Consider the following 24,560-nt stretch of genomic DNA (forward strand, 5'->3'; position numbering starts at 1 on the left):
GTGACCCAACCCGGAATCAAACCCGGGGCCCTGGTACTCTGAGGCAGCAGTGCTTGCCACCGTGCCACCCTGAAGTCCTATTGAAGTCCTCATAAAAATAAATCACTCAAATTGATATAATCTTCCACTTTTTATATTATTAGTTTTGTTATAAAAATCCTTGAAAAGTTACACCTTATTAAATGAGATGGAACTGGATCTTTAATGCATGAGTATTGCTGAACAACCCCTCTGGCCCTAAAATAAAATCACAAAGGTATGAACCAGAAACAGAAATAGGCTACTTGGCCCCTTGAGCCTGCTCCGCAATTCAATAAGATTATGGCTGATCTGATTGTATCCCCGACTTCATATTCCCACCAACCCCTGATAACCTTTCATCCCCTTGCTTAGCAAGATCTATTTACCTCTGCCTTAAAAATATTTAAAGACTCTGCTTCCACAGCCTTTTGGGGAAGAGAGTTTCAAAAACTCATGACCCACTGAGAGAAAAAATTCTCCTAATCTCTGTCTTAAATGGGCGACTCATTATTTTTAAATAGTAACCCCTAGTTTTAGATTCTTTTTTTTTTATACTTTTCGAATTCAATCAAATCAAGTCCAATTCACAGTCTCAACAAGTTGAGACATTCCTGATCCAAGCTGACAAGACCGGGTCTGCAACCCCTGTCTTGGGCCTGATCTACATGAGCCAAGCTGATTGGAGTAGGTGCAGGTCTTCCTCCTCCAAGGCTTGATCTCATTTGCATCTTAGCCAAAAGGCCGAGATGCTGCTTTTAAAAATTGCTTCATATGAAAATGAAGCTTAAATGTAACCTAATGACCTCAACCAAGTGCAGCATCCGCATACTACACTTGATCTTAGCCAAAAGGGCATCCTTTCCACGTCTACCCTGTCAAGACCCCACAAGATCTTATATGTTTCAATCCATACGCCTATTACTCTTCTAAACTCCAGCGGATACAAGCATAGTCTGTCCAATTTTTATCATAAGACAACCCATCCAATATTAGTCTAATAAAACTTAGCTGAGCTGCTTCCAACGTATTTACAGATTTCCTTAAAAAGAAGACCTGTACTGTATACTGTACTCCAGATGTCGTCTCACCAATGCCTGTATAACTGAAGCATAACTTCCCTACATTTGTATTCAATTCCCCTTGCAATAAAGGATAACATTCTATTAGCTTTCCCACTTACCGTACCTTGTACAACTATGATTTATTTGGACTAAGATTTATGGGATTCACTTGTTTGCAATAACTCCCCAATTGTAAATCAGATCAAGTTCTACAGACTTAACCACATGGTAAGAAAGAGCACTTTAAATGGTGAATTCAGAAAGTTTATTAATTATTAAAGTGTTATAAATCAGAAAGCTAAAAAGCAACGTGTCAATTAGCAGTAATTAACAGTAAGATGAAAAAGCTTAACTTTTACAATGGAACATACTCTCACCACCCTTCTCAGATCAGGACATGAGTGAAGGCACTGTTAAAATACACCCTCCTCAATATGGCTTCTCAAGGCCCCTTTTAAATCCTTAAAATGCTGAAAGCCCATTTTAGCCAATGGTCTATAACTTGTCAATAATGAAACAGAGGGAGTGATTTTCTGACCTTACTGCATCTGGCACAGTTCATGCCAAACCTGGGAAATAGCGTGCGGGCCTAAAAATCGGTCTCACACCAGCTGAAAAATGGTTTTCAATCGACCTGGTCCCTTTCTAATGGTGCAAACCAGATTACGGCCAGACAGGGCGCCATGTCAATTAGCATATTTAAAGTAAGATTTAAACATGCATAGCTCGTTCAACACCAGATTCCCCCAGCTCCCGAGACCTTCCGACCTTTGGATGCAATGCGAGACCGGGTGCAATGGCCATGCCAGGGGGTGGTAGCCCCCTGTGCATGCCACGGGGCACAGAGGCCATTGAAGATGATAGATTCTGAATAATATAGAAAATGTTTGGGAAACTAGAACATTCATAATGTGCAAGTGTGTTAGACCAATTGTCTAATTTAATTACCCTATTTAAAATATTGTAATTTTTTTAACATTTTGCATTTTTGGTTTATAACCTTTGAAAGGATGCTGTCGTGCTCTGTACTCTGGGAATTGGAACAGCTTTTGGAGAATCCATTCTGGACAACACTCCCCGTCATGCTACAATTGTTACCAAAGAGTACAGTGAGCTTCTTCGGATTGAACAGAAAGACTTCAAAACACTCTGGGAGGTAAATCTGAAAACAGTGTGTACTTTTCAACCTAAAAAAATGCAATTGTTCTGAATGGCAGACTTAGTGTCTGTTTAATATAATGTGCAATGGATCATAGCACCTCCATGTAGCATTGTTGTTTGCAAATGTTTGTTATGAGTCCGAGAATGCACCTCAATGAAAATCAGCAATCTAAATGAACAGCTCTGATTAATTTGATATCACAGGTTTTGGTAGAGTATTGTTGTTGGTAGCTCCAGCAAACAGTGGATTCAATATAATTGACAAAAGAGAGTTTGATCGGGAAAAAAAGTGCACAGCAAATCATCATGGGTGGAATTTTCTCAAAGGTGTCGAATGGGCGAGGAAATGGTAGGTTTTCTGGCCAGTTTTTTCAGTGAGGTAAGTGACAGCACCCTGCATACAGAAACTGTAATACGAATCTCGACAGTGGGGCGTGGAACCTCAGCTCATCTGTGAAGCCGGCTGCTCAGCGAGGGGGCTCCAGTGTGCAGGTGCCCCGATCTCCCAGTATACTGTGTACATGAGGTTGATTTTGCTGGCAAACAGAGTCAGCAAGATTGCGAGAGGTGGGAAACTGGGCGTGAACCCGATTTTTCACCTCTTGCCCTATCTTACCAGCTGGCCACGCCAATTGACCAACATGGAGAGCCAGTAAGATTGCACCCTATATCTGGAATGCATTGTCTGAAGTTTTGTTTTATATTCATTCACAAGATATGGACTTCATAGGGCCAGCATTTATTGTCCATCCATAATTGTCCTTGCGAAGTGGTGGTGAGCCACTTTCTTGAACGCAATTGAGACACCATTGTCAGAGGGCAGTTACTAGTCAACCACATTGCTATTGTCCTGGAGTCAAGTGTAGGCCAATCTAGATAAGGACAGAAGATGGGCTGTATGGTGTCACAGTGGTTAGCACTGCTGCTTCCCAGCACCAGGGACTCGGGTTCGATTCCCGGCTTGGGTGACTGTCTGTGTGGAGTTTGCACGTTCTCCCCGTGTCTGCGTGGGTTTCCTCTGGGTGTTCTTTTTTTCTCCCACAGTCCAAAAATGTGCGGGTTAGATTGATTGGCCATGCTAAATTGCTCCTTAGTGTTAGGAGGATGTCAGGGGGATTAGTAGGGTAAATATGTGGGGTTACGGGGATAAGCCCTGGGTGGGATTGTTGTCCTTGCAGACTTAATGGCCTCCTTCTGCACTCTAGGTATTCTGTTCTATTCTAAGATTTCTTTCCCTAAAGGATATTTGTGAAACAGATTCATTTTTATAACCACCTGGTGGCTTCATTATCATCATTACTGATATGAGCTTTTTATTCCAGATTTTATTTAATTAATTGAATTTAAATTTCCTCAGCTGTCATGATGGGATTTGAAGTCACGTCTCCAAACCTCTAGTCCAGACCCCTGGAACATAGCCAATATGGAAATATATTCAATAATAATTTTCAAAAGGCAATTAGCTATGTGCTTCAAAAGAAAAAAAAAGAACTATAGAGAAAGTGTCAGAAAGTGAAACTAATTGGATTGTTTTTTAAAGAGACACATTGGATTGAATGTCTTCCCTCTTTTGTATCATTCCAGGAGACCAGAACCATTATCATGTAAATTCTGTGGAGAAAGATTTGGGGAAGGAGACCATTACCAGGGTTTTTCGTCCCCTTGGGGCCACCTCAGGACCACATTCCAGGTCTACCACAAAGTTCCTGATAGCATCCCTGGGGCAATTATAACACAAGCAGAAGGGAAAGGAAATTCACTGGGGAGCTGGATACCATCTCCACTGTCACCTGTATGTAACTGGTGGGGAGACAAGGACCAACACCACTTCTGACGAAGATGAGTGGAGGAACCAAAGATTAAGCTGTGGGGTGGTGGTAAACTTCACTGCCTGGATTTCCATTCATCTCTGCTTTGGTGGGATTGCAGTGCTGCATCCAATTTATCAAGTCAGTGAAGGTGACATCCTGATAACAATAAATATACAATCAGTCCACAAGGGGTTAAATATGTCTTAAAGAACAGATTGAAAAAAGGAAGATTGTTAAATGGCTATTAACATGATATGAAAGAAGGCATAATTTGTGAAATTAAAGTAATTTATGAGACGCAGGGAAAGTATAAATAGCAGAGGCAGTGGGTGGTGATGTAGGTAGAAATAGAACCAGGTAAAGAGAGCAAGCTCCAGGAGCCTAAGAGAACAAAATAAGCAGGACTACATCAACAATCCGACTGAAGATCCTAATTCCCACTATCAACCTGCCCATCTACTGATAGGCTGATGTATCTATCTAATACTGCCAACTTCTCATGTTAGAGAAGAAATCAGGAACTAAAGTTGCTATCTGAAGTTATTGGTCACTGGGCTTGACATGTGTATTGACTAATGCCAAATTTAAATCACATTTAAACTGTCTATTTTGAATCGTTTATTGGTACCTTCACAGGATGTGGTAACTGCTGGCGAGGCCAGCATTTGTTGCCCATCCTTAATTGCCCTTGAGAAGGTAGTGGTGAGACACCTTCTTAAATCACTGCAGTCCATGTAGTGTACCTACATCCACAATCCTGTTCGGGAGGGAGTTTCAGGATTTTGACTCAGCGACAGTGAAGGAACAGTAATATATTTTCAAGTCATAATGTGCGCAACTCGGAGGGGAACTTGCATGTGGTTTGTTCCCATACTTCTGCTGCCCGTGATCTTCTCAATGGGAGAAATCGTGAGTTTGGCAGGTGCTTTCAGATGCGGCAGTGCATTTTGTAGTTGGTACACACTGCTGCCGCTGAGCATCATTAATAGAGGAATCAAATGCTAAAGTTGGTGGAGGGGTGCCAATCATGCAGGCTGCTTTATCCTGGATGGTGTTGAGTTCCTCGAGTGTTGTAGAAGCTGCGCTCATCCAGGCAAGTGGAGAGTACTCCATCATACTTATAACTCTGCTTCATCGATAGAGGGCAGGCTGTGGGGAAATTAAAAGTTTATTTATTAATGTTACAAGTAGCTTACATTAACACCGCAATGAAGTTTCTGTGAAAATCCCCTAGTCGTCGCACTCTGGCGCCTGTTCGGGTACACTGAGGGAGAATTTAGCATTGCCAATGCATCTAACCAGCACGTTTTTCAGACTGTGGGAGGAAACCAGAGCACCCGAAGGAAACCCATGCAAACACAGGGAGAACGTGCAAAAATAGTACGTGAGTTACTCTCCACAGAACCCGCAGACTCTGACCCGCTCTTGTAGCCACATTATTTATATGGTTGGTCTAGTTCAGTTTCTGGTCAATGGTAATCCTGAGGATATTGATAAGGGGGAAATATAAGGTAAGTCTATTGAATGCCAAGGGGAGATAGCTAGATTCTCCCTTGTTGGAGATGGTTTTTCCTGGCATTTGTGTGGCATGAATATTATTGGCCACTTACCAGCCCACGTCTAAATGTTGACCAGATTTTGCTGCATATGGACACAGCTGTTTCAGTATCTGAGGAGTCGTGAATGGTGCAATCATCAATGAACATCCCATTTGACCTTCTGATGGAAGGAATGTCATTGATGAAGCAGCTGAAGATAGTTGGGCCGAAGATACCCTGGGAAACTCCTGAGCAATGCTCTGGGACAGAGCTGATTGACCTCCAACAACCATCTTCCATTGTACTAAGTATGACTCCAACCAGTGGAGTCCTCCATTCCTCCTGATCACATTGACTCCAGTTTTGCTACGCCTCTCTGATGCCACACTCACTCAAATGCAACCTTGATGTCAAGAGCAATCACTCTCACCTTGCCTCTTGAGTTGTCTATGTTTGGGCCAAGGCTGTAATGAGGTAAGGAGCTGAGTGGCCTTGGCAGAATCCGAACTTAGTGCCGGTGAGCAGGTTATTGCTGTTAGTGCTACTGTTGATGACACCTTTCATCGCTTTGCTGATAATTGAAAATAGACTAATGGGGCAGTAATTGGCTGGGTTGGAATTGTCCTGCATCTTGTGGACAGGACATACCTGAGCACTTTTCCACATTGTCAGGTAGAAGCCAAGGTTGTAGCTGTACTGGAGCAGCTTGGTTAGGTGGTTCTGGAGTACATGTCTTCAGCACAATTGCTGGAATATTATCAGGGCTCCATAGCTTTTGTAGTATCCTTCAGATATTTCTTGATGCCGGGCTGAAAACTGGCTTCTGTGTTTCTGGGATGCTCAGGAGGAGACCAAGAAGGGTCATCCACTTAGCATTTCTGGCTAAAGATGGTTTCAAATAATTCAGTCTTGTCTTTTGCACTGTTGTGCTGGGCTCCTCATCAGTGAGGATGGTGATATTTGTGAAACTTTCTCCTCCAGTTAGTTAATTGTCTACCACTGTTCGTGATCGGATGTGGCGGGACTGTAGAGCTTAGATGTGATCTGTTAATTGTGGAATCATTTCGCTTTGTCTATTATTTGCTGCTTATGCTGATTGGCATGCAAGTAGCCCTGTGTTGTAGATTCGCCTCATTTTCAAGTATGATTGATGCTGTTCCTGATGCTGTTCCTACCATGCTCTCCTACACTTTTCATTGAACCAAAGTTAGTCCCCTGACCTGATGGATATGCTGGGCCACGAAATTACAGAATGGGGTTGAATACAATCCTGTTGCTGCTGATAGCCCACACGGATGCCCAGTTTACTGTTGCTGGATCTCTTCTAAATCTATCTTATTTAGCATGGTGGTAGTGCCACCCAACTCAATGGAGGATTTCCTCAATATCAAGATGGGACTTCATCTCACTCCAGCTAATATTGTCATGGACAGATGCATCTGTGGCAGATAGATTGATGAGAACAAGGTCACATAGCTTTTTCCCTCTTGTTGGTTCCCTCACCACCTTCTGCAGACCCAATTGAGCAGCTATACATCCTTTACAACTCAGCCAGCTTGGTCTGTCGTGGTGCTACTGAGCCATCCTTGGTGATGGACATTGACCTCTCCCACCCAGAATACATTCTGTGTCCTTGCTGCCCTCAATGCTTCTTCCAATTGGTGTTGGACATGGAGGAGTCGTGGTTTATCAGCTGTTGTGTGGGACGGTATGTGGCAATCAGCAGGAGGTTTTAGCCAGTTTCTGTTGGCTTGAATTCTGTTACTAGATTTAACAACTCACAAGAGGAAAGTCCTCATTGATGTATTATTTTATACAGAACCATAATTTGTGTGAAAAGCTATATTTGCAACTGCTCCATATCCTCAAGGGCAATTAGGGGTAGACCTAGCCAGCGATGCCCATGTCCCACAAAAATATTCTTTTAAAAACTACACATATGTTCACTTTGGTTGACATAGGGATTGTATTGTATTGGCATTGTAATATTCCCAAACATTATCATTACATGAGCTCAGAGTTATTTTTAAATAGGTCTTCTTTTGTATACTTAGTTGTAGTTATCCCCCCCCCATCAAATTCTGGAAACCAGAATATAATAAAGACGCCCTAATTCTCAAGTTAAGCAATTAATAGTGTAAATTGTTTGCATGTGACTGCATTCTGAATGCTAATTCAGAACTGTGTTTGCAAAGTCTGTTCAAGCAAAGACCACATTGTTTAAATAGAAATTAAATGAATGAGCTCCACCTGCCACTTGATACATGAAAGTAAACCATCAATCACAATGACTGGCCCTCAAGGGCTTGACATATCATTTCAAAGTAGGAAAACAGAGGCTCTATATAGTAGGCTCTGATGGTTGGTGTGATTGATACTATGTGAAAGAAGCAAATGAATGCTTTGTCTAAGAAAAGAGTTCACATTTACTGGCTTCTTCAAGAACTGTTGACCCTAATCTAATTATAGGGAATTCTAGTTTGTGAGATTATCTGTCTCCAATGTTTTCAGATGCGTTCCTTTAAGAGGGTAATTAATAACATTAAAGAACTATTGGTTAATATTTGAGGAATTGAATAATAGTAAAACAGCTACTAAAAGTGAAGATATCCGTTAAGCATATGGTCTCTTTCATGGATTATTCAATTCTTTCTTTCTATGATGTCACCTTTTATCAATGGTGTATGGCTTAATCCATCTTTATCCATGGGTGGAATTCTTTGATCTCATTGGCCTATCACCACTACCAGCGAGAACAGAGAATTTGAAGCTCAGCCAAAACTCCATTCACTGCAGTGGGATTGGAGAATCCTAGCCATGGGCGGAGTTGGAAATTTACAGCGCTTGTCTTGGGTTTCATAACTCTGAAAGTTTGAGATAGAGACTGGTCAATGTGCTGTGTTTTGTTGGAATGTTGTGTGTTAGTTATATGATGAGCCAGACATTTTTTGTGAATTTAAATTATCTCGTGATCTAAATGTATAAAGTTATGATTGCAATGGAAAATGGATCTAATCAAGGTGAACTTGCTTTGATGGTGGTTGATTTCTGCCAATTACTACTTTAACTGCTGTCTAATGTTAGTGTAGTCTCAGAAGTGACCAAAACTTACAAACATTAATTAAGAATCCACAGTCACCCCATGTAAAGGATTCTACTTTTGTCTTGAGTGAGCTGGGCTACAAAACTTTTATAAATAGGTTTATTGAAAAGATTTTCCTTTTTGGGTGACTGTGATATTTTATGCTTCTAGAAACATTATTATAAATTCATAATGTAACCATAATGGTAAATATCCTTAGTACCCCCAATATTCAGTGGATGGTAACCCCTGTGGTAAAATTCGTACCTCCAATATTTGGTGGATGATAATCCCCCACGGTAAAATTCATGTGTATGCACTCATCAGGTATGCACAATATTCAGTCCTGGGGCTATACGCGGTCACCTAACTCAAGTCTGAAACATATTTGGATGTGTTGTAATTGTGGTAGCAGTGATAATGGATCATTTTAAGCCACACTAAATGTTGTGCTAATACTTGCAAAGCTGCTGAAAGGTTCCCAATAGGTCCAAATGGAATCCCAAGGATGATAATGGTATTAAGTGCTTATTTTGCATTAGTGTTTAATCTTGAAAATGATGCTCATTTATTTGTAGGAAGTTGCACTGTAACAGTAAAATTGTGATGGCCAGAGTCAGTTCTGATTACATACACCCTGTCTACATATTCATGTACTCATTGCACTTGAGCTTTGAGTACATCTATTTCACGTAATTTACTGATGAAGTGTAGATTTGTAGAAGGATTAGCGAATTATGTGCAAGCAACATCTAAAGAAATGTGGGCAATTGAAGGGAAATGTCAGAAAAATTTTGAAAGCTTTTAGAAAGGGTTGTTGATGTTTCTAAATGAACTAATCACTTACAATGTGATGTTTAGTCCTCTGAGTACTTGTGGATGGATACAGAACATGTCTAATGCATTCTAAAACCTGGTTGCATTGAACCTATCTGTTGTAATGATCCTCTTTTCTCAAATTTAAAGTTTTTATTTATTAGTGTCACAAGGAGGCTTACGTTAACTTCGCAATGAAAATCCCCTAGTTGCTACATTCTGGCACCTGTTCGGGTACACTGAGGGAGAATTTAACACGGTCAATGTGCCAAACCAGCATGTCTTTTGGACTGAGAGGAAACTGGAGCACCCGGAGGAAACCCACGCAGACATTGGGAGAACGTGCAGACTCCGCGCAGACAGTGACCCAAACTGGTTCCCTGGTGTTGTGAAGCAGCAGTGCTAGCCACTCTATAGCCTTATGTGCCTTGTACCTCCTTGCAGTCTCCTGCTCCCCACCCTTCTTTCTACAGCTTGCTACTTCTGCTTGTTGTGGTGCTTTCCTGACTCACTTGGTTGCTTCCTCTTACTCAGCATTTCCCTTCTCTGACCCCACTCATTGCTTCCCGCTTGCCACCACTCTCCCGACCCTTTGCTCACAGGGAGAAGGGCGGTGGGTGGGGTCGGGAGAAGAAAGTGGCGAGTGGGAAGCAGTGAGGATGTTGGGGGAAAGAAGCAGTAAAAGCATGCGGGAGGAGACAAGGGGATCAGGAGAGGGGTGGCATGTGCAGCGCTGCTGTGTTTTACATTTAAAGTAAAGTGAGCATGTACTAAAACAACAGCACTATTCGGATGAGTTCCACTATTTACAAACCACCAAAAATGCATTATTAGAACACCCTTTACACAGAGGATGTGTTCCAAAAGCAGGAAATAGCACAGATATGCCCCTGTATATGAAAAGGGGGTAAGGGCAGGAACTGGAGTAGAATTGGAAAGAATGTTCCATGTATGCCACTAAATAGCAATGCCTTTTTATTTGGGGAGAGTAAGTGGAGGCAAAAGAGAAGCTTGTTTGAGAATAAACCCAGTATGAGAGAGGTGGTGAATCGGCACTAGTTGGGCCTCCGGAAGTCCTACAGGCCATCCTGCTAATGAATGGAGTTGTGGAGAGACTGGTTGTCTGATTAAAAACAGATGGTTGGAACCAGGAAATTGGAAGCCAAGAAGTGGCAGTGTCCATAGTCACAGATTTAACTTGGAAGAGACTGGACAAAAGGAGAAAAAAATAATTGAGAGGGGAAGATGCATGGGGGTGAAGGGTGTTCCTTGATCTTGGAAAGGAGGTAGAATTGGATCATGCAAGGCCAGAGTTAATTTTAAAATTCCCATAACTGTGAAATGTTTAGAACATCTTGGATTTAATAATTGGATGGCTTTGTCTAAATAATGCACTTGTTTGTAAGGGATATTTTTAAAACAAATTATATTTCAGTGAAAGTTATGAAAGTGCAGCACTGAAATATTGTGGGGGAGGGGGGATCATTAAATGAAGTCAGCTTGGGTATGCATGGAGAAAAATCTTGACCGTTTGCTGTTTTGCAGTGTTGGGAGGTATGATAGATGGAACAAACTTAAAATGTCAGCAAATGAGAATTTGCATCAAATCTCTGCTTGTAACATGTTGCCTTTTCACTCTGAAACCTTGCTCTCTGCTGCCACCTACACCATGCTGTAACAAGTGTATTTTTGGCCTTTCTGTCAGTGAACAAAAACACAAGATTTCACCAGTATCTCAGAATTGGTACAAAGCAGGAGGCCATTTGGCCCTTCGGCGGTGGCTTTCCACCTTCTCTTAGAAACCCTGCACATTCTTCCTTTGACTGAATCTGAGTACTCCCAGGCAATGCATTCCAGTCATGGAGGTTTACAGCATGGAAACAGGCCCAACTTGTCCATGTTGCCCCTTTTTTTTAAACCCCTAAGCTAGTCCCAATTGTCCACATTTGGCCCAGATCTCTCTATACCCATTTTGCCCATGTAACTGTCTAAACGCTTTTTAAAAGACAAAATTGTACCTGCCTCTACTGCTTCTGGCAGCTTGTTCCAGACATTCACCACCTTCTGTGAAAAATTTGCCCCTCTGGACCCTTTTGTATCGCTCCCCTCTCACCTTAAACCTATGCCCTCTAGTTTTAGACTCCCCTACCTTTGGGCAAAGATATTGACTATTGTTGCCTCTTATCTGCCGCACAGTCTGTTTTAACCCTCATACGGTGGACAAATAACTGCGAGTAGACGCCTTATTAGTACAACCAATATTTATTTAAACCCACACAATCAATAATCACCCACCCAACCAACAATAAGTTATCTTGCAGGAAAATACTAAAGTTCAAGTCCAATATAAGACCTTAACTTTGCATGACTGGCAAGTACCCAAGCAGATATTGGCCTTTATCTGTGCATTGGTCTCGGTCGTCCTCTGCGTAGTCTGGTCCTTTGGTCTGGCACTCTGGCTCTGGTCTTCCTTCCTTCTCTGGTGTGGTGGCTCTCCTCGTGCTGGTCGTCGCTGGCAATGTTCACCATTGTTGTAGCCCGTTCATGGGGTCACAGAGAGAGAGAGAGCGAGAGATTCCTGGTTGCGCAGAACCCTTTATACCTCATTGGGTTTCATGCCCCTTTTGGCCATTGCCAATCAATCGATCAGGACTTGATCACCCTGATCGATAAGAGTCCAATCAGGTGCTGCCACACCGATCTCTGGGTGTGTCCCCAATGGCCATGTCTGTAGGTGCTGGAGACACATAGGTCACATACCTCCCTCCTAAAAAATAAGGGGTCACGGTGCCCTTATATCTGATAAACAACCCAGTATGACCAGAAGGTCTCTTTAATCCTGGAGATGAAACAACCCAGTGTGACCAGAAAGTCTGTCTCACCCTGGAGATGAAACATATCCTGTTTATTCACTCGTCAGGGTTGCAGCCTGTTTGTCTCTGTCTTTTAGGCTGCAGCCTGTCGTTTTAGTTCTTGCCCAATTGTCCCAGAGTGCTTTGCAAATCGCCATTTTAGATGGCCTGTTTGGCCACAGTCCCCCCCCCTTTGTTCCTGAACGCGAAGCGTGATGGATCACAAACTGAGGACCTGTAGCTGTCAGGAATTCCCCAGTCACTCAACAATCAAGTAAGGCCCAGGCATTGGCATGCACAGTGATAATACATTCCTACAACATATTCCAGAAGCTACAGACAACAACACTCTACAAATACAAACAACCACATATTCTAAACACCATTATTACAATAAGCTAGTTACCCACAAATACAGACAATCAGATATTCCAAACCCCATTTTAGGTTCAGAGTTATGCACAGAACAATAATAAATCATTGATACAGATGCAAAAGGGAAATAACATTTAAATTTGGATTTTGGAGGGTCATGCACCAAAAGTGCTGAAGAGGTAGATTTAACTCTCCAAAGTATTTGTTATTTTAAAATGATCCAAATTTGCATAATAAACACATTTTGTTACAGTTACCATTTTAGATTTAAACTCCCACAGTCACAGCTCAAAATCTATCTCCTTCTGGCATACACCTGCTATGTTCTTTTATGACCCAATTAACACAATGTAACCAAATAACAAGTTAGAAGTAATTCAAATGATTTTCTACCAGTTTAACAAATTATGGAGGAAATTCCTCCATCATTCTGTCTACTTTACCAATTTTATTTATGAATAACATGATTTGCACAAATAGTTTATTTGTTCCTCTTTTAAGCATTTTAACTCCTGTAACCCCAAATAACTAAGTACTAGGAAAAATCCTCTCACCTGTTGTAAAGTCATTGACACTCTCCAGAGCCCTTAACTTTTCAGAAAAATTAACTCCCAACTTATTAGCATTTACATACATTGAACCGAACAAACTTTACATGTGAACATGAGGATTACCACAGATAACATTTACTCAGTATGGGAAAGTCACAAAACAAACAGATATTACTTTGTAAAATTATCTCTCATTCAAATGGTTACATCATAAACTGAGAATATGTTTCAATGCATCCCTCTTTGAAACACAAAACCCATACAGACTCTCTTTCCATTACCCTTTATTTGTCAAAATTAAACTTATTTACCTCTTTAGAATTTAGGCAACTTCCCATTTATAAGTTGGTTATTTTGTGTGCTCAATTTATTCTATCAATTAAATGTCAGAAACTGTAACGCTTAAGCGTAACCAATCACTTTAATTTGAAAGTTAACAGTGAGAAAATCTGACTGAGCCAAACTCTTCAAGTCTCAATTATCACTAGGTTGTGATAAACAATCTTGGAGTCTTGAAACTGCTAGACTTGTTATTCACAAGCCATCTATTTAAAACAAAGCACAAAAAATACATTCGGCTTGGAGCCAAATGAATTAATTTGGTCTCAAAATCTGTCAAATTAAAAACAAAAATTAAAATTTACAACCTCCAATGTATATAATTTTTTAATTGCCAAATTAGGAACAGAAGATGGTGAAATCTCTGCCAGTTTTAAAAAAAACACAAGAAATAAAACACATTCCAATGTGATGATGTCACGATTTCTTCAAGACCAAGGAAAGAACACATGGTTTCCTCCAAGGTTTAAATCCTTTTCTTAACAAAATTTGAACCCAGGATTATTCAAAATTCAAATTGGTTATTTCAAACTTCAATTTATGTACTCTGATTTTGAAATTTCAACTTACTTTCCAAAAATTGTGTTCAAAGTAGCGTCCCACATATATAAATTTCCAATTTTTATTTAAACTCTATCAAACCCACTGTTGTAAAATCACAATTAGGGGAAGAACATTAAAACATTAAAGCAAACAACAACAAAACATCCACGCAACCACTTTATTAAACACACACAGGACACACATGGAAGCTTCCAACATTCATTCCACAGCACTGCCTCTTTCATTCAAACTTAACATTTTAAACTGGGATGAAAAAACATTTAAAGAGAATACAGAAAATTGATTAAGACAGTCGCCTTCATTCTTCTTTCTTCCAAACTGTAATTAAACTCAAAAACAGAAGTAAATTCAAGAAATCTTATACTTAAATTTTAACAGTTTTAACACTTCCTCAGCCCCTTTGAAGTTAAACCAAAGTGTAAAGCATTGCATTTATTGCCCGCAATAAATACTCCACAAGAACAAACAGGCTTCAACAACTCCTGCTCTCAATCTAATGCAACAACAACCATCTACATTCGACAAGTAACCAGACCACACAAACACACTGAAATACAAAAACTCCTCAAATTATTAGCTCAACCGTAGATTTTCTCTAATCAATTTTCTTCATCTTGTCAATTAATTTATAATATTTCCATAGTAAGTTGAGAGAACATAGTTCCTTTCTCTCAAAATTCTGTAACACACACTGCACACTCCCTCCTTTTTAAAAAAAAAACAAAGGACCACTTGGGGTTCTTCGTGATGTTAGTGAGGGTGTAAGCTCCTTACCCCACATGGTCTGTTTAATGGGGTTCATGGGTATCCTTCTCTATCAATGTCTCCTGGTAATTCTGTGCCCTCCTTGCAACTAAAAGTCACAGGATTCACCAGACCAGGGGCAAATTCTAAACTTACTGATGAATTAGGGGCCTCCGGAAAAGGAGGTGGGGATCCCCAGTCAATGCCACGTGCAAAATGGGCATTCTTTTCCAGATACAATCCACAACCCAATCCATAAACACCATCTCCCTCAGACTCATCTGTCCCAAATATAGACAACATCCCTATCTGCATTGGCAACTGAGATTTTAATAGACTAATCTCCTGCTGGAACTTGGAGTAATCAGAACTTTGATTCTTTTCACTAACTTGATGTACTTTAAACTGACTCATAGACAATATATTTACCTCATTGTTTTGTTCCTGCTTATCTACTTTTCCACAAAATTACTTATTTTCTTCTCTTAACTTCTCAACTAACTCTCATAATTTCTAACTTATCTTTTAACTTCATTTTCTCTGACTTCTCACTCTGTAACTCTTCTAAACTAATAATCACAACTTTACTCAATTTCAACAAACATTTTCCTTTATCTCTGTTTCTCCCATTAAAACATCTCTGACTCACGGATCCCAGATCCAAAAACTCACTGTAGTATTCTACCCATTTCTCTAGGCATAGTCCCAGGAGAACAAGAAGTGACTGAAGGGGTACAGTGCCTGCTAATTAACCAATCAGTCCCTCTAAGTCAGTTGGTATCAAGGGTATGATGAACACCTTCTCTCTACTCCAGAGTTAGGTTTGAGCCTTGCCTCATGGTCGACAATAGAGTTCACCCTTCCCCTTGACTAACCTTACTTCAAAATCTCACTTCTAGATAAACTAAAGGATCATCCCAATACTTCTGCCCTAGGGATCCCAGTCCAGCCTCGGTATTGGTACAAGATTCTGCCCATGGGGGCCACCCTTTCTTAATATATTCCCTGATTCTTTTTTCCCATATGGGACACTTCTCTGTCTCTATACTGTTTCCTGCCATTCTATATTTAATGACAAGGGGTAGGGAGTCGATCGGACTGCGGGTACGGCTTTGGGCTCTGTTCCGGTCTTAATCCCTCTGGGTTCTACTACAAACCTACAGAGTTAACCCTATCCTCCTTGTTAGTAACAATAAATACACAATACACAATTTCCTGAAAGCAGTTATTTGTCCAGTAAGGAGTTTACACCTGTCGGCTCTGAATTTAAAATAACCGTTCAATATGGATTCTGTGGGGTTCGATATCGGAGCAACAAAGTTACTTCTTATCGAGCCCACCCAGGGACGCCAATGTTGCCTCTTATCTGCCGCACAGTCTGTTTTAACCCTCATACGGTGGACAAATAACTACGAGTAGACGTCTTATGAGTACAACCAATATTTATTTAAACCCACACAATCAATAATCACCCACCCAACCAACGATACGTTATCTTGCAGGAAAATACTAAAGTTCAAGTCCAATATAAGACCTTAACTTAACTTTGCAAGACTGGCAAGTACCCAAGCAGATATTGGCCTTTATCTGTGCGCTGGTCTCAGTCGTCCTCTGCGTAGTCTGGTCTGGCACTCTGGCTCTGGTCTTCCTTCCTTCTCTGGTGTGGTGGCTCTCCTCGTGCTGGTCGTCGCTGGCGATGTTCACCATTGTTGTAGCCTGTTAATGGGGTCAGAGCGAGCGCGAGAGAGAGAGCGAAAGAAAGAGAGAGAGATTCCTGGTTGCGCAGCACCCTTTATACCTCGTTGGGTTTCACGCCCCTTTTGGCCATTACCAATCAATCAATCAGGACTTGATCACCCTGATAGATAAGAGTCCAATCAGGTGCTGCCACACCGATCTCTGGGTGTGTCCCCAACGGCCATGTCTGTAGGTACTGGAGGCACATAGGTCACATACCTCCCTCCTAAATAAGGGGTCACGGTGCCCTTGTATCTGGTAAACAACCCAGTGTGACCAGACAGTCTCTTTCATCCTGGAGATGAAACATATCCTGTTTATTCACTCGTCAGGATTGCAGCCTGTTTGTCTCTGTCTTTTAAACTGCAGCCTGTCGTTTTAGTTCTTGCCCAGTTGTCCCAGAGTGCTTTGCAAATCGCCATTTTAGATGGCCCATTTGGCCACACTATCTAGCTGATTTATGCCCCTCGTTATTTTATAGACCTCTATGAGCTCACCCCTCATCCTTCTACACTTCAGAGAAAAAGTCCCAGTCTATCCAGCCTCTCATTACTCAAACCATCAAGTCCCGGTAGCATCCTAGTAAATCTTTTCTGCACTCTTCCTAGTTTAATATCCTTTCTATAATTAGGTGACCAGAACTGTACACAGTATTCCAAGTATAGCCTTACCAATGTCTTGTGCAACCTCAACAAGACGTCCCAACTCCTGTATTCAATGTTCTGACCAATGAAACCAAGCATGCCGAATGCCACCTTCACCACTCTGTCCACTTGTGACTCCACTTTCAAGGAGCTATGAACCTGTACCCCTAAATCTCTTTGCTCTGTAACTCTCCCCAACGCCCTACCATTGACTGAGTAAGTCCTTCTCTGGTTTGATCGACCAAAATGCATCACCCTGCATTTATCTAAGTCAAACTCCATCTGCCATTCATCAGCCACTGATCCAATTGATCAAGATCCCTTTGCAATCCTAAATAACCTTCTTCGCTGTCCTCTATGCCACCAACCTTGGTGTCATCTGCAAACTTACTAACCATGCCTCCTTTATTCTGATCGAAAACATTATATAAATGTCAAATAACAGTAGACCCAGCACCAATCCCTGAGGCACACCACTGGTCACAGGCCTCCAGTTTGAAAAACAACCCTGTACAACCACCCTCTGTCGTCTGTCATCAAGCCAACTTTGTATCCATTTAGATACCTCACCCTGGATCCCATGAGATTTAACTTTATGCAACAACCAACCATGTGGTACCTTGTCAAAGGCCTTGCTAAAGTCCATGCAGACAATATCAACTGCACTACTCTCATCTACCTTCTTGGTTACCCCTTCAAAAAACTCAATCAAATTTGTGAGACATGATTTTCCACTCTCAAAGCAATGCTGACTGTCCCTAATCAGTCCTTGCGTCTCTAAATGCCTGCAGATTCTGTCTCTCAAAATACCTCCTCACAACTTACCCACCACAGATGTGAGGCTCACTGGCCTGTAGTTCCCAGGCTTTTCCATGCAGCCCTTCTTAAACAAAGGCACAACATTTGTCACCCTCCAATCTTTAGGCACCTCATCTTTGACTGTCGATGATTCAAATATCTCTGCTCGGAGACTCGCAATTTCCTCCCAAGCCTCCCACAATGTCCTGGGATACACTTCATCAGGTCCCGGGGATTTATCTACCTTGATGTGCTTTAAGACTTCCAACACCACCTTCTCTGTAATATGTACACTCCTCAAGCCATCACTATTTATTTCCCCAAGTTCCCTAACATCCATGCTTTTCTCAACAGTAAATACTGATGAGAAATATTAATTTAGGATCTCATCCATTTCTTGTGGATCCGCACATAGATGACCTTGTTGATCCTTAAGAGGCTCTACTTTCTCCCTAGTTACTCTTTTGACCTTTATGTATTTGTAGAAGCTCTTTGGATTCTCCTTTGCCTTATCTGCCAAAACAATCTTGTGTCCCCTTTTTGCCCTCCTGATTTCTCTTAATTCTACTCCTACATCCTCTATATACTCTTCAAGGGATCCACATGATCCCAGTTGCCTATGTATGTCATGTGCCCCCTTCTTCTTCTTGACCAGGGCCTCAATATCCTGAGTCATCCAGGGTTCCCTACTTCTACCAGCCTTGCCCTTCACTCTAAGAACCCTGAACCCTGGTTAACACACTTTTGAAAGCCTCCCACTTACCAGACGTCCCTTTGCCTTCCCACAGTTGCCCCCAATTAACTGTTGAAAGTTCTTGCCTGATGGCATCAAAATTGGCCTTGCCCCAATTTAGAATTTTAACTTTTGGGCCAGACCTATCATTCTCCATAACTATCTTAAAACTAATGGAATTATGATCCCAACCACTCCTATGAGTTTTTCCTCATGATGATTTTGCTGCTTTTACCAATTATTAAATCTGTGCCCTCATTCTTGATCCTTTCATGAATGGGAGCTGTTTCTCCCCATCTACTTTGTCCAGACCCCTTGTTAATTTGATTACCTCCCTCAAATTTCCTCGCAGCTTTCTCGTCTCCAAAATAGTCCTAATTTCCCCAATCTATCTTTATAACAGAAGTTCCTCATCCTTGGCACTATTCCCATGAATCTTTTCTGCAATCTGCCAAATGCCTTCATCTTAAGTGTGGCACCCAGAACTAGATGCAGTACAGTCAAACCCTGCCATTCACGGGGCTTCCATTTCTGCAAATGCAAAGCGTGAAATTGCAAACAGCGACCTTGTGCATGCACAGAGCCAGCACGTACAGTGTGTGCTGTTCTCTGAGAATGGCATTTAAAATTGCAGACGAGTGAAGTGTTGGGGCTGCAAACTGCAATTTTGCATACAACTGTTTTTGTACAGATAAACCAGTTCACAGTAGAGGAATGCCACAAACAACTGAAGTTGATTGTACTCCAACTGAGGCTTGTACAAGTTCAATATGATCTCCCTTGCTCTTACACTCTACGTCCTTAAATATACCTTATCAACAGCTCTTAACCTGACCTGCCACGTTCAGACACATATATAACCAGGTCCTTCTGCTCCTTCATCCCCTTTGGAATTGTGCCCTTTTTTAATATTTCTCCATGTTCTTCCCTCAGTATCATTAGACATATCTCATTCCTTCCTGGTACCTTATCAACTATAAATATAGACAGTCTATCAAATACCTCCTTAGATCTGAATTAGCCCCTCTCTTACCATGATCTGGTGTCATTTTCTTTCTTGGTGTTCAATTAATACCTCAACCATGCCCCCAGCCTCCATGGGACAGTGGTTAGCATTGCTGTCTCACAGCGCCAGGGACCCAGGTTCGATTCTGGCCTTGGGGTGATTGGTGGAGTTTGCACAATCGCCCTGTGTCTGCATGGGTTTTCTCTAGGTGCTCCAGTTTCCTCCCACACTCCAAAGATGTGCAGGTTAGGTGGTTTGACCATACTAAATGCACGGGGTTGTGGGGCTGGGGCAGAGGAGAGGCCTGGGTGAGATACTCTTTTGGAGAGTCGATGCAGACTCGATGGGCCGGATGGCCTCTTTCTGCACTGTAGCAGTTCTAAGGTTGTAGGGATCTATGTGTAAATTCCCTCTTTTTTTTCTTGTTCCTAATCAGCTCTGCTCCTCCTTTTACCATCATTTTACTCTTGGCAACCAGCCTCTTTTCATGCTAAATTGTCCCTTAGTGTCCCAAGATGTGGAGGTTAGTTGGATTAACCAAGGAAAATGTGCGCAGTAACAGAGATAGGGTGGAGAAGGTCTGGGTAAGATACTCTATCAGAGAGTCAGTGCAGACTCGACGGGCTGAATGGTCACAGCCCTCTCTCTATCCACGTCGTTCATACCAACATGGACCCCGACTGTGGGCTGTTCACCCCTTTGTTCCCCCACCCCACCGCAAGTGATATCCTTGGCACCAGGGAGGCAGCACACCATCCTGGAATCATGTCTGCTAACTCTATTGTTCTTGTGGTCTTGTACCCGCCTTCCCTGTACAGCTGAGACACCTGTGGGGTGGTGGACCTGACTTTGGCTGCTCTCCCCAGATGAACCATCATTCATTAGCATTCAAAACTGAATACTGATTGGAGAGTGGGATGCACTCTGGGGTTTTGGGGGGTGGGAGGTAGCTCTCCTGCATCATGTGCTTTTCCCCTTTAGATTGTCTGGTGGCCACGCATTCCCTCTTTCCCCACGTACTCTTAAGCTGTGAGGTGACCGCATCTATAAATGTGCTATCCACAACACTCTCAACTTCATGGATGCACCGCAGTGACTGCAGCTGTTGCTAAAGTTCCAAGACCTGGAGCTCAAGCTGCTGTAAGTGACAGCACTTACTGGATAAATGGTTATCAGGGCATGGGATACATCTTGATATCCCACATAGCACAGGATGTGCATTTTACAGATCAGAGAAGCCTGCCATTTCTTTGAGTTAAACCTTGCTACTGCTAATAAACTTTACTAATACTAATAAACCTGAACTGCTATTAATAAACAATACTGATAAATCCTACTAATACATAACACCTAAATAAGTGCAAAGTTTTGGTAAAATTGGTTACTGGCAGATGGGCAGAATTTTCCCATCCTGGAATCGTAGCGGGTAGGGGCGGACCATGCGAAGGGCTGTTAACCTTGGGTGGAAATTTCTGGCCTTGGGGCGAGTGCAGCCGGAAAATCCCACCCGGAGCCTCTTAATATGACATGATAAGGTGGGCAAAGGCTGTTATCCCAGAAAACCAACCATTTAGACCCGAATAGACATTAGTGATAATAAGCATTTTGTTACAGACAAGAAGGGATTAATTTAAACAGCTCCGATTTCTCCTCTAACTACTTGTCTGTAAACATTTTTTGATTTCCCCCTTTAACTGGTGATGTGTTTTCCCTAACCCTTAAATTTGGAGTGTTCCAATCCTCTATGAATACGTTGCACAGCAAACATGAGGTAAGGAGAAATAAAAGGATTGGTTTATTTCTCACATACATGCATTGCAGGTTTTGCAACATCTACCCCTTTTTTGCTTTTGTAGACGAATAAAGGAAAGAAAGGGGTGCAGGACAAGAACGCAATGCACGTTGTTAGGGTCCCAGACCAGAATCCCAAATTACATTAGGAAGCCAGACTAAACCCCAACAATTTTTTTCCATTTTGGTATAAATGTGAGGATTAGATGCTTGACTCCAGGAGTAATTCCACTGACAAATTTGGCATCTTTTTATAGTAAAACAAACTTTATTTAATAACACTGTTTAAATATAACTCTAACAAAATGAAGCAGCTTAATTCTTAATGGTTAAACAATAGTTTAAATAATGAAAGGAATCAACTTCAATTTTTAACTTATCACTCTTGTTCCAAATGAGCAATATTCTCTTAGACTTAAAATTCCACTTTAAATACAGTAAGCAACCATAAATATATTTGCTGTAAGGTGTGTACACTCCCAAAACTTTGAGAGAGATTTTGATTTTCAGAGCAGCTTGCAGACCTCTGTCTTTAAACAAACCCCAGCCAGAATTAAATCTGTTTTTCTCTGCTACAAGCCTAGCTCATCCCATTAACTACATATCACATGACCCAATCAATCAATCTAATCAAAAACACCAGGAGAAGTCTTAATCTATAAGCAAAAATCCTAATGGATCTCTCCTAAGTAAATACTGGCAGTGGGGGAACATTTTAGCAATAGCGACCACAACACAGTACAGTTCAAATTTGTTATGGACAAGGAGAAAGATGGCCTGCAAAAGATGGCTTTGGATGAGCACAAGGTAGATTTTTATTAAAATAAGGCAGGATCGATCTGAGAACAGCTCAATGTGGCTAAATCTACAGTGGAGCAGTGAGGGGCATTCAAATAAGAATGGGGAGAATACAATTCCAACATGCATCTGTTTGGGAGCAATAAGTTGAGGGAAGCCTGGATGTGGAAAAGGAGAAAGGCTTTTGGCAAGTCCAAAAGGAGCAATTTAGTGGTGGCCTTAGAGAAATATGGGAAGTGCAAGAGGGAACTTAAGAAAGCAATTAGAAGAGCAAATAGGAGGCATGAGAAAGAACTTGCAAACAGCGTTACGAGAATCCTAAAATATTGTATAAATATATTACGGGGAAGAGGTTAACCAGGGAAAGAGTAGAGCCCATTAGAAACCAAGGGGGCAATCTGTGTGCGATGCTACAGGACATCGGAAGGGTGTTAAATGAATACTTCTCATTGGTCTTCACTTAGGAAAAGGAGAATGTAGGTACAGAGTTCAGGAAAATGGACTGAGGAACTTGCAAAGTTTGATGTAGGAAATGAGATATTGGAGGCTCTGACGAGCTTAAAAATAGACAAATCCCCAGGCCCGGATGAATTTCATCCCAGGCTGCTGCCTAATTCCCTATTTCTATACTCACTAGCACGTGGCACCAGGAATAATCCAGAGACTACAACCTTTGAGGACCTGCTTTTTAAACTACTGCCTAGTTCCCTGAATTCTTGAGGCAAGACCTCATTCCTCACTTTGCCCATACCGTTGGTGCCAACATGCATCACAGCCTCTAACTCAGCACCCTCCCCTTTCAGGATGCCCTGCAGCCAGTGACGTCCCAGACCCTGGCCCAGGGAGGCAACACATCATCCTGAAGTCATGTCTTTGGCCACAAAAACACCTGTCTAGGGCCCTGACTAAAGAATCCCCTATCATTATTGCACTTCCTTTCTTCTTTTTCCCCCTCCTGTACAGTGAAGCCACTTGTAGTGCCAGAAGTTATGGGCAGCATGGTGGCACAGTGGTTAGCACTGCTGCCTCATAGCACCAGGGTCCCAGGTTCAATTCCAGCCTCTGGTCACTGTCTGTGTGGAGTTTGCACATTCTCCCCGTGTCTGCGTGCGTTTCCTCCGGGTGCTCCGGTTTCCTCCCACAGAACAAAGATGTGCAGGTTAGGTGGATTGGTCATGATAAATTAACTCTAGTGTCAGGAGGATTGGCAGGATAAATGCATGCGGTTACAGGAGTAGGGCTTGGGTGGGATCGTGGTTGGTACAGACTCAATGGGCCAAATGGCCTCCTTCTGTACTGTAGGGATTCCATGATTCTACATGGCTAAAATGAATAATTACCCTGCTCTCCTAGCATCTGAGCTGTATTCCTACCAGACACACCAACGACCTGTAGAAAAAAGCTGAATTTTAAAACCTTCTCCTTAAACATAAAATACATCAATAGCACACTATCACACAAGTAAAAGTTTTACAGGAGTCCAGAATCAAAAGTCTAATGGAGTGTTTCTTCAGAGAGTGGATTGGTTGACTTGTAGAGCGTCCATCCTTCCAGAGGTGCGACTTCCATAAGGGGGAAAGGCACAGAGTTGGATTAGCTTTGAACACACTATTCCAGTGTTCTATTAGATCAGTCTAGATAAGAACCAGGCAACTGTACCAGGACAGAGCTCCTTCTGTTGCTCCTAGTAAGATGATAAAAAAACTCTAAGACCCAACAGCTTTTCTTAATTTAAGGGCTTCAGACAGTTCAAGTCCTTCATGTAGCAGGTGGTTTTGGGTGACTAATGAGGCCTCTGATTGAAACCCATTGTGTTTTGGTATTCACCAGGCCATTAACCCCGCATTGGACACCAGTGCCAGAATTTTACCGCCTCGCCTACCTGAGGCTCGTAAGATCCTGCCCGATCTTTATTCCTGTAAACACAGCATCGCTGGTCTGAATTCCTCTTTAGAAGCTGTGACTCCAGGAAGGACATTGGCACCTATTTTAAAAATGAGATGCTGCTGGTTTGACTGAAGGCTAGAGATTTCTCCAGTATGCGTCATGACTATACAAAGGTAGCCTTTTCCATTGTTAAAAAATAAAAAGTTGTCTTTATTCTTGTAAACACAGCATCGCTGGTCTGAATTCCTCTT

General features: G+C 41.9%; 1 protein-coding gene across 1 annotated transcript in view; it reads left to right on the forward strand.

Moving 5' to 3' along the window:
- Positions 1 to 24,560, forward strand: part of rapgef4a (Rap guanine nucleotide exchange factor 4a) — a 284,780-nt gene that overhangs the window by 62,136 nt on the left and 198,084 nt on the right. The window contains exon 4 of the mRNA XM_078228399.1: positions 2,092 to 2,238. Within this exon, the coding sequence (XP_078084525.1) occupies positions 2,092 to 2,238 (147 nt within the window). The remainder of the gene's footprint in view (positions 1 to 2,091; positions 2,239 to 24,560) is intronic.

This window comes from Mustelus asterias, chromosome 14 (assembly GCF_964213995.1).
Source record: "Mustelus asterias chromosome 14, sMusAst1.hap1.1, whole genome shotgun sequence".
Lineage (NCBI taxonomy): Eukaryota > Metazoa > Chordata > Chondrichthyes > Carcharhiniformes > Triakidae > Mustelus > Mustelus asterias.